This window comes from Amblyomma americanum, chromosome 1, assembly GCF_052857255.1.
Source record: "Amblyomma americanum isolate KBUSLIRL-KWMA chromosome 1, ASM5285725v1, whole genome shotgun sequence".
Classification (NCBI taxonomy): Eukaryota; Metazoa; Arthropoda; class Arachnida; order Ixodida; family Ixodidae; genus Amblyomma; species Amblyomma americanum.
The window spans coordinates 282,566,182-282,582,753 of record NC_135497.1 but is presented as its reverse complement, the minus strand read 5'-3'; the positions used below and the strand labels follow the sequence as shown (position 1 = coordinate 282,582,753).

Here is a 16,572-nt window from a genome sequence, read left to right as displayed (position 1 = left end):
GTTCCTCGGCCGGTTTCTTCACGCGTGCCCGCTCGGGTGTTTACGGACGCGTCGGCTCGCGTAACGCGGAGGGCGAATGCGCTCAGGACGCCGCGAGCCGTGATCTTATTTACCTGCGTGCGGACGATGCCTTTGCTCGTTGCTTAGTCGCCTATCGCTGTTATCTTCTCTGTTGCGTCGCCATCCGACGGGTGCGGCGGGAGTGCTTCGTTACGTAACCAGCCTGCATGGCTTGAGTAATACAGGGTCGGTGCAGTAACACTGATGGGGTGCAATTAAGGCTGGGGCGGGCAGGTTACGAGATAATCGGAATGCGGCTTTGAAGCAAGAGAGCTTTCAGGTGCGCGATTCCCCGCGATAAAGTGATAACTTCAAGTGCGAGCACTCCTGACGGTAGTTTATGACGCAGAATAGAAATGTGAAATTAACCGGAATCGATTGCGACATTATTTTCGGCATCTAAGCCGGTGGTACAGCGAACGGGCCTCCTTATGGATTCCCAGGCTTTGTTTCGGGCACCGTTTGAGGCGATGATGCTTCGTCGGCTATTAGTAAGTCAAGCTGCAGTTGACAATGCAGGGTTAATTTTTGCACCACCAAGCAGCCCTGCACTCACAGCGGTTGGGCAAGATAAAATGCTGACAAAACTCGCCATTGTGATGCCGTGATCGCGAAATTTACATTGCTGTTTTGTCTGCTCCTGCGCTCTCTTCCGCAGTGTTCGTGGCAGGGAAGATGCTGCAAGTGATCCCTCACGGGAGACTATTTCATTAACGCCCGCAAAGCGGTGGTCTGGGCACAGATGCCAGCAAAGCTGGCTCGGGGAACTGCGGCGATGTCGATGAGTTCTTTGTTTATATGTGAATAAATATTTATAAAGGTGGCATTGATCCCCGATTATTCGCTATTACGCAGCGTTTCAGACAATATCCTTCTTTTTTTATCCATGCCATTGCGCTGCGCCACGCTGCTAGCGCGATCCTCCGCAGGGTCGCCACAGTATTGTTTAAAGGCTGCAGGATAGATGCCATATATGCAAGGGCAGTCAACTTTACTGACAGAACTACGAGCAAACGCTATTGTCGTTGCCAGGCGTGCGAGCGCACGCGTAAAAAAAATAAATCAGGACGCTGGCATGGTTACCGTGTAACACGCAGCGTCGGTGTTTACGTGCGCGCTTTGAGGTCACACATGCACAAAAGAAAAGGCGATTACGACAGGTTATGTGTGTGCACCATATGCACACATATCTGTATGAAGAGCCCTTTATCTGGTGTTGATATAGCCGGGATTTATCTCTAACGTCACTAATGGCCCCGCAACAGGATAATTAACGCTTTCGCCCGCCCTGTTTCAGGCACGTCTGTTAACAGGAATTTTCCAGCAACATTAGAACCCTCCGCGTACGCGATGGCTCATCTCTGCATTAAGTTAAGAAGACATGTGGATTACCGAGGTCCTGTGCCTTTTTTGCAGGAAGGACTCGCTCTGTGGCGGTGAGCCCTCAGGGCTCCTGGTAGCAGTGGCAGTACTTTTCGGCCTCCTCTGTTGTGCGCCAAGCGAGCCTAATGGTGACTAAACGCCGCAAAGAAGCCGCATTCCGTCATGCAGGAGCGTCTATTTCTTTCCTCTTTATCTCTACGAAGGGGGCCGCTTTGTGAGAATGTCGAAACGCAATCTAGCAAAAAATCTGCCGATTGCATCGCTTATTGCTGCTGGCGTACACACACGGGCGTCTCAATTCGCACGAAGCGCGCCGTTTTGCCCGAGAGATACCTTCCGCGCGGCGGCGGAGGCGGCGATGGCTATCACCTGTTTGGCAAATGTGTTTCCAGGCTGACCCACATTGGCGCCGACACGTGCGATTGCGAAGCTTCCACGCTCTCTTCCCCGCATACATTTGCGCGAGCGAGCGTTTTAGTGTATAGGGGGTATCTCTGCTTTATTTTTTTTTTAATTTGCTTTCCCCTCCCGCATTTTGAAGACGTCGGCGCAAGCGCCGAAAGTTGCTCAATTTCGGTGGGCCTCGAACGGATAAACGGGCGTTGGTGTTACGCATATACGCCGGCCTTCGCTGCTGCAGTCAGCTCTCAATTATGCGCGAGTCCAAAATTCTTGTGTGCTCTACACCCAGTGTTTCTTTTCTGTAGAACTACTCATGTATTACTCGGTTAATTGACAACCGAAGATGCTCTTGAGTGTGCAAAGCCACTTCCGCTACGAGCTGCTGGGATTTCCTTCTCGGAAAGCCCACGTGACCTTTCTAAAATTTCACTCTCCGCGCCCACCATTTTCCGTGAGCTATGTATCACACCGATGTTCAATTGCGCCTGTCCTGTGCCAGCTGCGGCCACCCTACACCGGCAAACCTCGTAATAATAATAATAATTGGTTTTCGGGGAAAGGAAATGGCGCAGTATCTGTCTCATATATCGTTGGACACCTGAACCGCGCCGTAAGGGAAGTGATAAGGGAGGGAGTGAAAGAAGAAAGGAAGAGAGAGGTGCCGTAGTGGAGGGCTCCGGAATAATTTCGACCACCTGGGGATCTTTAACGTGCACTGACATCGCACAGCACACGGGCGCCTTAGCGTTTTTCCTCCATAAAAACGCAGCCGCCGCGGTCGGGTTCGAACCCGGGAACTCCGGCTCAACAGTCGAGCGCCCTAACCACTGAGCCACCGCGGCGGGTAACGCCTGGTAAACCTCGTAACGTCATAACTCCACGTGCATCTGTCACCGTCGACTGCTTTGCTCTTCTCTTGGAATCTACCCTGTCAGTGTAAAAGACCGCTAGTGATCAAATGGGAATTGCAGCTGCTGTTCATATGCTCTTCACGTTTTCTTAAAGCAGTTATTAAAGAAAAAAAACACTACTTCCTCCTAAACTGGGGGATTGAATTGCTGTGAAGAGTCTGAACCCATAAAGCCTAATATATTCTATTGAACTAGCCTACTTAGTACGTAGTACTAATTCTTCGTAACCGTCTTCAAGGAGCGAGTGTAATATCTACGGGAACTAATTTCACACTTCTTTCAATAAAGGGGCCTTGAATAACGTTTACTTCCATTACATTCCTCGTCACCGCATTGCAAAAAGAAAAGTTAAGCGAGCTTCTATTAGCTTCATTAACAAGATTTATCGGGATAGTTGGTTACCGTCTTGTAAAGCCATAAGAAACCGTGCTAAAAACACGACACAAAGAAAGGCACATACACAAAACGAGCGCAAATTAAAATCGACGCATGTGCCTAAGATGCTTTCGCGATAGGTCTGGGCAAACAAAAAAAAAACATTGCAGAACTCAGAAATGCTTATTCACTTCTGTATAACGGTTCTAAAGTGTCACTAACGCGCTCGTGCTTGTTGTTTAAAAGAAAAACCTCCATATTTTCGCGTGCTGCGGCGTTCCTGCCCCTACCAGGAATCTTTATCTCATAGAGACGTGGACGGCACTTGCACATTTCGTAATGCTCAGTCAGATTTGTGCTATTGTCCTGATCCCCTAACGAACGCTCGTGCTCCCCTGCACATTCATTTATGCAGCGTCCTGTCTGGTCTTTGTAGGCCTCACCACAAGTTAGTGGTACTTAGTACGCTATTCCTTTCGAGCATCTTACAAAGGGCTTTCCATGCTTTCTGGCACAACCACATTGCCTGCCTCTCTTCTTTGCCGTGCGGGAGCAGAGCTGGCCTAGCTTCATAGGTGGCAAGAACACCATAGGTACTGCGTTCTTGTTGGCCACATTTTTCAGGTTGTGCGCGATCTTGTGCGTGTAAGGTTGCACCGCAGATTTCTTACCATTGTTATGTGCCCTTTTGCGCGCTTTTCCATTGATTTCCCGGAGCGAACCTGTTTCACTCACCGCCGTCCGGATCGCACAGTGGTAGCTCGCCTTTTCCAATCTGTACAATTGGTTCGTTCATTTTGTGCTGGCAAGACTTCATGAGCGCAGACTTAAGACGAACGGCAGCAATGCCGCTCTTCACAGTTTTAAAGTGGGCAGACTCATAAGGCAATAGATCCTTTCCTACCACGGGGTAGAACATCGAACAGACGTGAACACCCGAGGGGAACATTTTAAGTCCAAAAACTGCAATGTGTTCGCAATAGGGACCTGATGCATAAAGGTAAAACCTTTACAAAGTCGTTTAAAATCATCTAAATCTAACATCATACCACTGTACTCCCGTTCGTTCTGCTTATTTAAAAGAATTAAAAATCATCTACATATCTAAACACTTCTAAAACATTCGTTCTGTCAAAGGTATTCGTCAGGGAATCGTCAATATGAGATAAAAAATATTGCAGAGAACAGAGGCTACAAATGGGCCAATACAAATATCTAAAGTTTTAAAGGCCCACAGAAGTGTTTCCAAGGTAAAATTCATTTAAAGTTAAAAAATATCAGCACTCATCTCTTCACTGGCACCAAAGATATCGCAGATTAAAAATGATGATCCTCCTCGCCCCCTCAAGTCATACACGATGACGCACCAGAGAAAAAAAAGAAAGAGGAAGGGACTGCACCTCTCCGCGACCCATCTATAGCCACATCCCGCCCACGCCCCCAGGGCACGCCGAATGAGGAAGCTCACCTAGATGGCCCACTGACGTCGTCTGAGTAGGGGCGGTTAGGAACGCGTGGTTATGTGTCTCCGCACTAAACGGCAGTGAGCTACTGCGAACAGCAATTTTTTAAAAGGATTTGTAAATCATTGGGTCCACTCAGAGCTCTTAAATTTGACTCATTGCTCACAAAAGGCCACACACATAGATCATGACGGATCTGTTGCACTAGAATATGACAGTCGAGATCATGTCAGGGCACCTTTAAGATCTCGGCGCAAAGCTTATTGCCTTACCTTATTTCGAAAATTGCGCCATTGTTACAGCTAGGAACTCAATCTAAAATTAGGAGAGGAAAAAAAACTAGGCTAGGATATGCAATGCGCTCGACGTGTAACCTGTAACTGTTTAGAGTGTCAGAATAGATACCAAGGAAAGAGAAATGTAGTCGGTAGCTCCAGACGCTGACGGAGTGGGATGAGGCGAAGAAGTTTGCTTGGACACGGAAACCGCGACTGGAGCAAAGCACGGGAAATCGGACAGCACTGCGAAAGGAAGACCTGTGCACTGCAGCGAACTTACCCTGACTCACGATGACGGCGATGTTGGCCGCCATTTCACGCGCATTCCAGCTTAATCCAAGGCCGTACTAAGCATAACCCACGTCGATCATTTTCGTGAGGTTGGTACTCTAATCGAAACGGTGCTTTCATTTCGGTCATTTGTGCCTCGTATTTCCATAGAATATGGAAGGATTGTCTGAACATAATTGTATTTACTTCCTACTACCATATTTCTCGCAAAATGTTAGCTAACACTGTAAAAAATAAGAGCTGTTCAGTTCTGAGTCATTAATTAATAAACGAATAAATAAGCAATTATAACTGTTACTCAATGTGCGCATAGTTTTGACTGGGACACTACGACCCTCTCTCTTCTTTTTGTCAAGCCCAGTGACCAGAGAAATCTTCACGTACAGTCGGGGATAAAAGTCTCCAGGACGCGCGGCTGGAGACCTTGACGTATATGTGCTTTCTGCGCAAACCATCGCCTAATTTCATTAGCTCACATTATGAAACCCAAGCCTAATTTTCACCCCCACAAGTGTAGTCTGGAACCACCGGCCACTGTGCACGTTGGTTGCCGCACAAGTGTCCTGAGGAATTTCACTGCCCCCCCCCTCCCCACTCCGGACACGCACGCACATAGACGGCATAACCGCATCATCTACGTGTATTCTGGATACGTAGTAGTCCATCGTTGCAGGTAGCGACGCTTCACTGCCTTGTAAGTGAACGTTCCTCCGTCGTCACCCAGTTATACAACGCGTGATGACCTTGACACATTATTTTGGGCCGGGGCAGCAGGCCTCTTTCATTCTCATCTGCGTAAGTGCTTAGCAGTACTTGATGTAGAGCAATTAACACATAACACGCGCGTTGATTAAGTCGATATTGTCCAAGCGGGGAGTCAACGCGCTATTCAAGCCTTCCGCGTTGTAACTGCTTGGATAATCGGTTATCTGTTTTTCTTCCTTCCCGCAACGCGCTGTAATGCCTACTCATTTGGGGTCATGGCCGTGTAAGGTCGTGCGCGGACAGCGAAGCAGGCCAGCTCCGCCGCCGACCCTCCACGCCTTATCTGGCCATCGCAGTACCCCTGGCACGCGGTGCACTGCCCTATTTCCCTGCTATGCGGACCGACTTTGCTACGGCGCTTATCGAGCTCTCTACCGTCTCGCGTGGCTCTTGCGAGGCTGTTTAGATCCATGCACGTATCCGGGCCCAAGAAGATCGGTCTTAAGGTCGCAAGCTCGGAGAGATCTTTGCCTCTTTGTAATTTATATCCGTGCATTTGGAATTGACAGAAAAGGAATACGCACGTAAGGACACCTGTCACAGAAAAGGAATGTGCTCGTAAGGATGCCTGTCACATTGGAAATGAAGCAACCACTATTTTACTTCTCTTGGTCGTGTTGGCCCTTTCGAGATGAACGTTAGATGGATGTTTTCCATTTCGAGATAGATTTTCGTCTTCTCATTCGTGTCGGTCCTGCGAGTGCACTATGCTGCTTCACTGAATGTAACAAACGCTCGTGATGTGCGCAGCCGCAGCGTGAGTGCCTTTAAATATGGCGCTTTGGTTCCTTCGTGTACTTCACACGCTAATTAGCTCAGATAGCCTTGCGAATCGGGCGTTAATTTGCCGCGCTCCTTCCCCAGCTCTATGTGAGAGGTGGCGAACTGTTTACTGTCAAGGCACGCGACTATAGCATAAACGCATTCGGTAACCGCTAAGCGAGGACGGCGGATCGACTCACCTCAACTGCTTCAGGCTTGAAGAGCACGACGACAGGCTGGAACCCCAGGTAGGTCTTGAACACCCGCTCCCGCTCGAAGAAGTACGTCAGGCCCACGAGCAGGCTGAACAGCCCTGCCGCAGAAAGAGGAACACCATATAGTTCCTGTGAGCCTTGGTAATTTCATCGCCACTTTCACTACGGCTCTAAGCATCAGCCGGAGGTTTAGCAGCACTCAAACGTCTTTGTTTTGTATTTATAATTGCTTTCCGTATTGCAAGGCGGCTTATCTAAGTTAAAAGAGCAGTGTTTGTTATTGGCGTTTGCCTTGATTAATGAACATTTCGAGGATTCAAGGAAGTCTCAACGTAATTAATTAAGTAAGGCTTCTAATTATATGTTGTCAGAGTGCCACCTATATACTTGTAAAAGCAGAAGAAAAGGCAGTACCGGGAAGGAAAGCCCGGGCAACGATGTTTTCTTCACTTTTTGCCGTCTAAACTACACATTTATGCTTTTAGGCAGTGCAGGAGAATAAAAGCAAGACGAGAACTAGTGGCGCATGCAATGATATATCTAGATGATTTGGTTTATTCTTCATAAATTTATAAACTAACCCAGGTTACAATAAACTGACACAACCCCTCGCTTGCAACGTGTTGGGTGGTACAAGTGAAGTAGTTTTTACACTAGGTGCCAGCGGGCGTGCTGTGATGTAGTGGGTTTATTTCAAATTTCGGTTGTGCTTGCTGCCAGGTGATTATCTGACGACCGCAGCTTCTTAAACCTCTCAAGATTTCTCCTTTTTCAAAGAGGAATGACGCTCGCGCAAACTTTGTTCGCCGATTACGTTTTGCGAAGAGAGCAGCGCCCGCTCATTTTGCAGCTGGCCACTTCCCTGCCATACCTACCTCTCTAACCTTTCAATGCAGTTAGCTGTGTGGCACCTCCCCTTCCTTCCTCCACATCTAGGGAATTTAAGACGCAAGTTTCCCATCTCTGCCTCTGACACTAGACGCTCCCCTTGAAACGCGCGTGCAACTAAGCAGGCTCGAATTTGAGGTGGTAAAATAGTTCTGTTTCTCTCTCGAGACGCCCACATGAAACATTCTCTTTCAATCTGTGCGACAGCAATCAGCATCAGCCATTTTTACGACCCCATGATCTCTACTTTGATAGAAGAGTTAACTTCTTCGCGCTCATGAAACGACGGATTTTTTTTTTAGTAGTTTTCATATGAAGTCTGCACTTCGCTTATTGGCGATTACTATTTGCTTTCTAATAAGGCTTGGGATTTATGAACTTAAGAGCTCGAATTAAAACTGACGTATGACACTATCACGCGCGGCTACTAAACTGGCAAAGACCGACTTGCTAAGAACGCATACAAGTTTGACTCGAGCATCTGCGTTCTGGGCAGCGCCTAGGCACGGCTGCTAATAAGGAAGCTTGCCCAGAATCATGTCTGCGCGCAAGTCCACTTTCCCGGCATGTTTCAGTTTGAATACGATATCAAGCCTGCTCATTAGAGCTGATTTCGCACATTTAGTTTGATGCCTGGCCAGGTACGGCCATTCTCGACGTGTCTTTCGATGCTGTTATCGCATAGTCTAAAAATATCTATTTTTGCTGATCTCAGCACTCGAACCCGGATATTCGAACCCGAAGGGGATCGTGAAATAGTTCGTTATATCTGTAATTTGACATATGACACTGGCCATAGATAAGCTTATCTGTGGTCTAGAAGTAGGAATAGATTGCGCCCAGTCTAGTGACGCAGTTGTTGCAGCGACGTGCCGCGCGCCGGCGCGTGCTGGCAGCGCACCGCTCTCTAGACGTTGCTAGGCTTCACCTGCTTCGCATCGAAGCCTCAGCACACAGCGTTTTGGAGCTAGCCACAGCCTATCGTACGAGGTCTAATCCTGTTACCAAGACACTATAAATATAACGATAGCGCATTAAATAAGGTATAGCTGATTTCCGCAACGCCTTCGGCAGCGAAGCACGCAAGGCTAAGGCTGCCTCTAGGCTTTATCTAGGTTGGCTTCTCCGCATGACAGAAATGTGCGCCCTCAAGCGCACTCTACGTTCACCTCGTCACACGGTTTCACAGCGCTAGCGCTGCCAGCAGGTGCCCAAGGCCGTCGCCCCCTCTACCCGCGTGAAAAAGTGAACGAAGAGTGCCATTAGGAGAAGCGCCACTTGCAGGGGCGCGGCGCGCCGTTCGATATTATTGAGAATGACCGGTGAAATCGGAGTTCGATATAGTATAGAGAGGCTTTCCTATACTTTTACACGGGATCTGTGTTCGATATAGCCAATAACTCGAAATATATAGGTTGGATATAGCCGGGCTGGACTGTATTTGGAAAATCTTGCAACGAAAACTAACTAGGAGGTCAGCAACCAGTGAGCCGCTCCCCTATGTCACGTAAAGTGGGGCTAATAGTGTGTGGCCTGCTTCGGAACTTTCCGACTTCCACAGGTCGTCCAAATTCTATGAAGAGAAATTAGGTCGTCGCCACGCTCAAATGGAGACGCGAAAACTACAAATTTAACCCATTATATAATTAAATTTATCTTCGCCGCTCACTTCTTGGGGATAGCAGCATTCGGTCACCTGTCGGGGGCAAGGGTGGACTTGCCGGCAACTCTTGGAGAGGGTGGCTGGGGAGTGGTCCCTTATGCACAAAGCATTTTTATTTATTTTATGCGCAGAATAACGCGGGTTCGATTTGATTCTTTAATGAAAAAGTTCTCACTCGGGTATAAAAGGGGAGGGGGGATTGCAACCTCTATTGGCTGCCGCTGCAAACTGAGAATTATTAGTGCGGTTTGTTGGAGTGCACAGTAGTTTCCAAAAGTTGTCAGGTCGCTATACGTATCTGCGTCTGACAGGAACAGTGGCCGAGCTCTGCGGTGTGGCATCTACCGGTCCAGGATGCCTTAGTCAGAGAGCAAAGCTGCGCGTGACAAGAAAGACGTAGCCTTCCCGCTGCATAAAGCGTCTAGGTTCTCAGGAATAAGAAAGGATATTCGTTGCGCTGCTGGGGACATATCCCGTCGGGCGTATCGGGACCCTGACATTTTAGAGGACTGTACTTAGCAACATAGGGAAATTGTCCAGGAAATATTCAGGACCACAAACTATGGCCCAACTTTGGCACGTTGGCCAACATTTAAGGCCGACCTTACAGATGTTGGTTCATCGTATTGCCAAACTACAGCCAAGGTTAAAAAATATTACAACGCTGAAAAGAAAAGGTGCGCCTAAAGTGCGGTGTCCGGCCGTTGTTCCGTCCAATATGTTTTTTTAAGGATGTACGAGTGAACCAAATTACCAGAAAGGAAAAAAAAACACGCACTCGCCGCGATTGGAACTCACGACCTTTGGGATTTGGAAGCGGGCGCGCTACAGTCTAGACAGGCGAGACGCTCCGGAGCCGGAAAGGAGAGCGTTGTATACGAAGTGTGCTACATACTGCTCGCATTTTTAGCAAAAGTAGTGGTGTTTAGATAAAAAAACATCATAGCTTTATTGCGCATTTCTGCGACAAGCGCTGCTAAGCCTTAAAACGTAAACACAACGGTTTCAATGGCAACTTTAGCTATAAAAGTAAAGCACGTATGTGCTTGGCGCCCACTACTGCGCTACTACGAATCAATCTTGCTCTCTGTTTTACACATATTCTGCACATCTATATTATTTTGTTCGAAGCGCATGTAATTTTGTATGAGCCGATATAATCGGGAATATATTTTCACGGACCTTATTGGTCGGGCCGACATTGGCATGAAGTAGGTGTAGTAACCTTAAATAACGATCGGCAAATCGTTAGCGGATGTCGTCGGTCCAACCTTTCTTGCCAGCCTTTAACCAACAGCGTCCCGAATTAATATTGGCTCAACGTCAGTCTAGGGTTGAGTTACCGATCAGGTCACTTGACCCGTGTATGGCCGGTGCTCGGCCAATCGTTGGTAGTCGGCAATTTCCGTAGGCTTAGCAAAATTTCAGCACTAAAATCGAGTAGCGCACGCAAACCCTCGGTACGTGTACGCAGGAGCTCAGAGTGTTTTTCGTAGCAGTCGTTATTCATTCGTTATTGCGATGCTACTGTGCACTACGCATAACCTCCGCTTTTACGCGGCAAGCTAACTGCGTAGCTGTTCCCGCCATGTATGAGAGCGCCTGCTGTGATCTGATAGAGGGACAAGGCGTCAATGGAGGTCGTCGTGCAGTTGGAGGGAAAGCGATCATCGACCTCTCACTTTCTCCGGCCCCCTCCCTTGCCCCGAGTGCGTGGCGTTGTCCGCTCGGTTGGCGGCGGCCGATGTGCCGGCGCGTAGCTGCCAGCGGCGGCCTTCCCTTTCTCCTATCGAGGCCGATTGAGGCCAAGCGCGGGGTAGTGTTACGCGACCGCGTGTGCGTCGCCCAGCGCGGCGGCTGGGTTGCACGGACGACCGTGACACGGACAAGTCCGAACCAGGTAACGGGGCTTTGTGCCGCCCAGCGCGGTCATTCAAATGCGCCTGAGCGCGCCCGCGCGCCTCTTTACGCAACCACACGAGCCGCCGCCGCTCCGGGCGCGCACGGCTGCAGTTCGGTTCTGCCTCCCGCTTGAAGTCCGTGCGGATGACGGTGCACAGCTGCTAACAGCTACGACCTGTTAACGCTGACCCGTCGGTACTTTGCGTGACCGAACTCGTGGTTCCCGAGTTTTTCTGTTTTCGTTGTTTGTTGCTTCGCAAGAGGCGTCGCAATAGCCGTAAGTGCGAAGTTTGTCAGTTGAACGCTTGAGCAAGGATGGAAGAAAGCGGTACGAACGCAGCGCTGTATCAGAACCTGCGTGTTCGGCTACCAAACTACAATAAAAATTCATTCACTAGCTCAGCTCAATGCCGTATTAGCGGCACCTGCGAGCAGTGCATCGCGCAACCAGCGATGCATGAGAAGAAAAAAAAAATGCGACCGGCATAAGCGTGCAAGGCGTGGTCTTCTTCTAGGCTTTTGTTAGATTAGAATTATTTGCTCACATAACGTAACAGGTGCAACAGAAGCGGCGAAAATACGGGATTATATGGTTGATTGACTGAGACACCTGTTTTATTAAATTCCCTTCAAGGTGCACATTGTTCGAGGCGTCAGTGCGGGCGTGGGGCTGCACCGCTGTCACGGCGGCCGAGGCGGAAGCTGATTCGGTCACCGTGACGCCGCTTTCTGCCTTGAAGCATATTGCTCGGGCATTCTGCAGCAGATTCGTCGAGCTTTGCCCGGAGCAGAGCGCCGGCCGTGCTCTATACAAGAATCGGGAGGAAAAAAGCTAAAGTTTAATACGCCTCTATCAGCTGGAAATTCTCGGGATATATTGCAAGATGTCATTTATAGAAGTAAAATGAGATACGACGATTTCAGTCAGCAAAAATTTGCGTACAGAGTCGATCACACTTGTCTAGAGCGCCCGGGCGGTGTGCTGCGGAGCAAATGAAGTGAAATCTCGCAACTGTTTTGCTAGCGTTAACCCTTACAAAACTGGTCTATAGACAGTCTATAGACTTCTTATAGCCTCTATTGCCTTCCTATAGACATTTATTTTTGTCCATTCATAGTCTATAGACTCTATATAGACAAAAGTCTAATAAAAGTGTATGGCCGTAAATCTAGATTGTCTATAGACTGTCTATAGGGTTTCTATTGCCTATAGACTGCTCTCGAGGGTTTGTCTATAGAGTCTATAGACTTTATAGACAGATGTCTATGGACAGTCTATAGACTGTCTAAAGAAATTTTTGTAAGGGAAGGCGCTGATGCCTGTGCGGTTCACGCGTCTATTAGGCTGCTCTCTTGCGCAAGAATTACCAGAGAAAGTCAATACCTGCTTTAGAATGTCGTCTTATTTCCCCCGCACGGCTCCTCTCGAGCGCTATAGACAAGTGTTATCGGCTCTGTATTTTTTAATAATTCACATCGAAAGACTGAATTTGGCTCTACGATGAAGCATGTGAAGAAGCACAGTTGGAAAATTTTATCCTCAGTATTTGATTTGAGGCACTCTCCACGTCGTACAGAAAGAAATAAAGACAGGAAGGCACCCTTTTTCCTTCAACACCTTGGCGGTAAACTGTGGACACAATGCAGGTGGAGGGCGTATTTCACTTCCATTGCTCACAGCGCGTCTTGTTCACTTCACGCAACCTGAATTGTACCTACAGAGTGGGATTCTTATCCTCCCGGCTTGCGAAATAGGGGTCACTAAGCACGCCAATCTTCGTTATCATGTTCCCTGCTCATGAGGTTCCAAAATTACTGCGGCGACTCATGCTGCTTCTTTATTAGCGCAAAATTCTTCGTGAAGAGGTTATCCACGGCTTGCAGCTTCAGTGGGTTTATTTTGTACTTCGTGCACCTTTCTGGCAGTCTTAGTAGTATTTTTTGTCCTGAGAACAAGCACCCCCTTCTTATTCGTGCACGCGGGCAGCGCCACGATCGAATCCCTCGGGCGTTACCGATCGCCTATTTCTTCGTAACTGCTCTCCCCAATCACAAAAGTGTGGAGACAGAAACCACATTAGCCACTCGGAACCATGTATACTCGGCAAAAATGGTCAGCGCAGGGCTCGTTGACACACGGGAAGTCCTAGTAAACCTCCCATTGGCTCGCTGGAAATGGCTCGTATTGATTGGAAGAGGCCTTGTACATGGCTCGTTTTGCTTTTATTCAAAACACACTGTTTAGAACTGTGCGTTCTACTTAAATTGGCGCATTTTGGTTTGACGGCGCATTTCAAACAGGCGAAAAAAATTTCCCATAGTTTCGATTTCGGGGTTTGGTTCGTCGATAAGAAACTCCCCACGTAGGCATTTTGCTGTGCTACTGCTGCGTGCTGCGACCGCTGCTTGTCGAACGAGCATGCGCAGTCAGCTATAATAAGCAAGTCAGAATTGCCTTGGAAGGCTTGGTGCGGTTTCACATCTGCGCAAGCGCAGATTCGCCCAGCGAAATACGAAGCACTTATTTTAAAGCGCATATTCTCCTTAGCACCACTGCTTATCAAGACAGTCACACATTGGGCAGGTCCTGTGTGCGTCAAGTCCTTCACTCTGGCCCCATTTAGCTTTTGGCACTCCAGTGTGAAGAATATGCGGAACCAACTAGCCCAACAGCTCGCTTAATATTCAGCGTCTTATTCTGATACTGCAGATCCCCAAGCTTACGTCGAACTCTAGCTCCGGTGACGCGCAGCAGTAATTTTGTGCTCAATACCGCATTAGCGGGGTCATCTCATCTTCAAAAAGAAGGGTGGCGATGGGGACGCAAGAACACGTTTTGGCGGGCTAGTTGGTTAAGCATCTTGAATAAACAGCGCGAACAAAGACGAGCACAAAAGACAAGAAAGCGAACGACACAGCGCCGTGTCGTTCGCTTTCTTGTCTTTTGTGCTCGTCTTTGTTCGCGCTGTTTATTCAAGACGCAAGAAAAGCACTCAAAGAAGGTGGGACGGGCACTTCTTCTAATCGTCCCTGTTTTTGATTTGCGCTGCCGCTCTTGTTTTTCCGAAGAACCTACAAGCCCAGCAACATATACCGCTCGGTCATCGAGTCATTCAGAACAGCGGCGTATCTCTCATGTGCGCCTTTACCCCACGTGCAGTTGTTTTTGTGCGCGCGCTTTGTGCCGAGTGGATGCGGTTCGAGGAGTCGAAGCAGCAAGCCCGGATGTGCTTGCGAAGCGCTTCGTGGCCACTCGGAAGGCGGAGACCTCGCCCAGTTCTAAACTTTGCCACGATCCACTCACCTCGCGCTCACCCGGAGGAGGGTCATGCGGGAGAAAGCGAAAACACGAGGAGGGGGTGAGACGTGACGGGCCTCACGCATGCGGCAGCTCTTCTCGGGCACGCGGAAGGAAGCTGCCGCCGACCCAGGTGGAAATGGGAGGCGGAAGGAAGCCGCGCGTGCGGATGCGCGAGACCGTGAATGCCGGGAGGCGCCCCTCGCACGCGGTGCTGGGAGACGTCGGCCGCCAGAGAGCGCGGGTCGCTGCCGCCGCTGCCGGGGCGAAATGCGGCCCCGAAGAAGGTTGCGTGGAAACGGCCGATTTGAGCAGGGTAGCAGGGACAGCTTAGAAGCGGCTCGTTATATGCCGCTTGTGCCATGAACAGCTGCGCTTATGCTGCCCGCAAATGGATTTATTGCTGTCCGGAACAAACTTTATCGATGTTGTCAACAGCTACATGGCAACGATGAGCTTCAAGTCTAGCGATTAAAAAAAAAAAGGAAGCGTTTTGTTCATGTTAGAGTGGACGAATAAAAAGTCGCCAAAGCATGGGTAGAAGCAGGAACAAGCATATTGGTGGGGGAAAAAAAAAAGGAAAGCGTCGACCTGACACAAAAATATGGCAAGCATTCGTGACCTCTCCGTTTTGATTCGTTTCCGGGCAGTTAGTGTCATTGTTACAATCAATTTTCTGAACACTGTTATGTTAACCGATGTACTTACAGCAGCACAAGCACTCATGACTCGGTGAGGAAAGAGTTGTCGAACACATGAGAAAAACCGTTGGCGCGCGCCTTGCTATGGCTTTTTCAAGGCCGCACTGCCACGCCATTCGGTACCAGTAAAACGTCCCATTACTTCCACGTATTCGAATGCAAATTTTTACATACTCATGTCACCACTTTGCTGCACCATGCAGTCTGAAAGCGGCTTGGAAATAACGCCAAAATAAGGCTGCTGTGGAGGATGGTTGCAAAATTTTGAAAAAAGCATGCATATAATTCTGAAGTTCTTTGGGCTTCCTCTTTGCTTACAATACACTTCTGACTTGTACACAGCAGTGCGCGCTACGGCGCCATACTGTCGTAGAGAATAAAAATTTGTATCGTACATACCAGATGCTTCCTTCAGTGCGCAGGTTATACCATTCGTTTTATGGCGCATTACTATTCATTTATGGGCGGTGATGTTTCTTTTCCAGGTATTCGCAAAAAAAAAGAGAAAACTATTGGGCTTGACGCTATATTTAACTATGCCGCTTAGTGCGTCTTCGGGTTCAAGAAATTCATCGTGGAGGTGACGACAGGCCCGCCTAAATTCTGCCAGTAAAGCTTGGCCAAAAAAAGAGCGTTACAATAAGTGGGAGGGTCTTTGGAGTGGCTAACAATGCGCTCCGTGTGAACCGCTTTTTTTTTATAAATAATTTCGTCCTAGGCGCTTCTTTGTAAAAGAAGCGCCTTGTAAAATGACTTTTTTGGCCCAGACAACCATGCATAGCGCAATGGTAGCGACATCTTTAAAGACATTCACCTCAAAATAACCGAAAGTCTAAGCATTTAATATTGATGAGAGTGGATCGTGCCGGGCGTAAGATGAGCACGCTTGGCTATGAATGCTTTCAAGATTACGCATTGTCGCAGCTTTGAAGTCTTTTGCACTTTTTGGCACCAGACTGTCGCCTGTATTTATTACTTATCACTTGTTTCACAATTTGTGATTGAGTGTGCGGTTTTGTGAGGCGTCAAAGACTGCAAGAACTGTAAGAACGAGGAACCTGCAAGAATCGGTGACACTCATTTTTTTTTAACCATTGAGGCCAATGTTTGGGCGCTTGGAAGGCGTGTTGTGTGGTCACGCGGGTATAATACTGTTTTCTAGCATCGATAACTCGCCTCTATAGCTCCTTTTACTCTTTTAGCTTCCTTCATGCG

The 16,572-nt window shown here is 48.4% G+C and overlaps 1 protein-coding gene across 1 annotated transcript in view; it reads right to left on the bottom strand.

The window, feature by feature from the left end:
- The window catches only part of LOC144118440 (cytochrome P450 4V2-like), a 68,744-nt gene that overhangs the window by 33,481 nt on the left and 18,691 nt on the right, over positions 1-16,572 (bottom strand). The window contains exon 2 of the mRNA XM_077651379.1: positions 6,891-7,003. Coding sequence (XP_077507505.1) covers positions 6,891-7,003 — 113 coding nt within the window. The remainder of the gene's footprint in view (positions 1-6,890; positions 7,004-16,572) is intronic.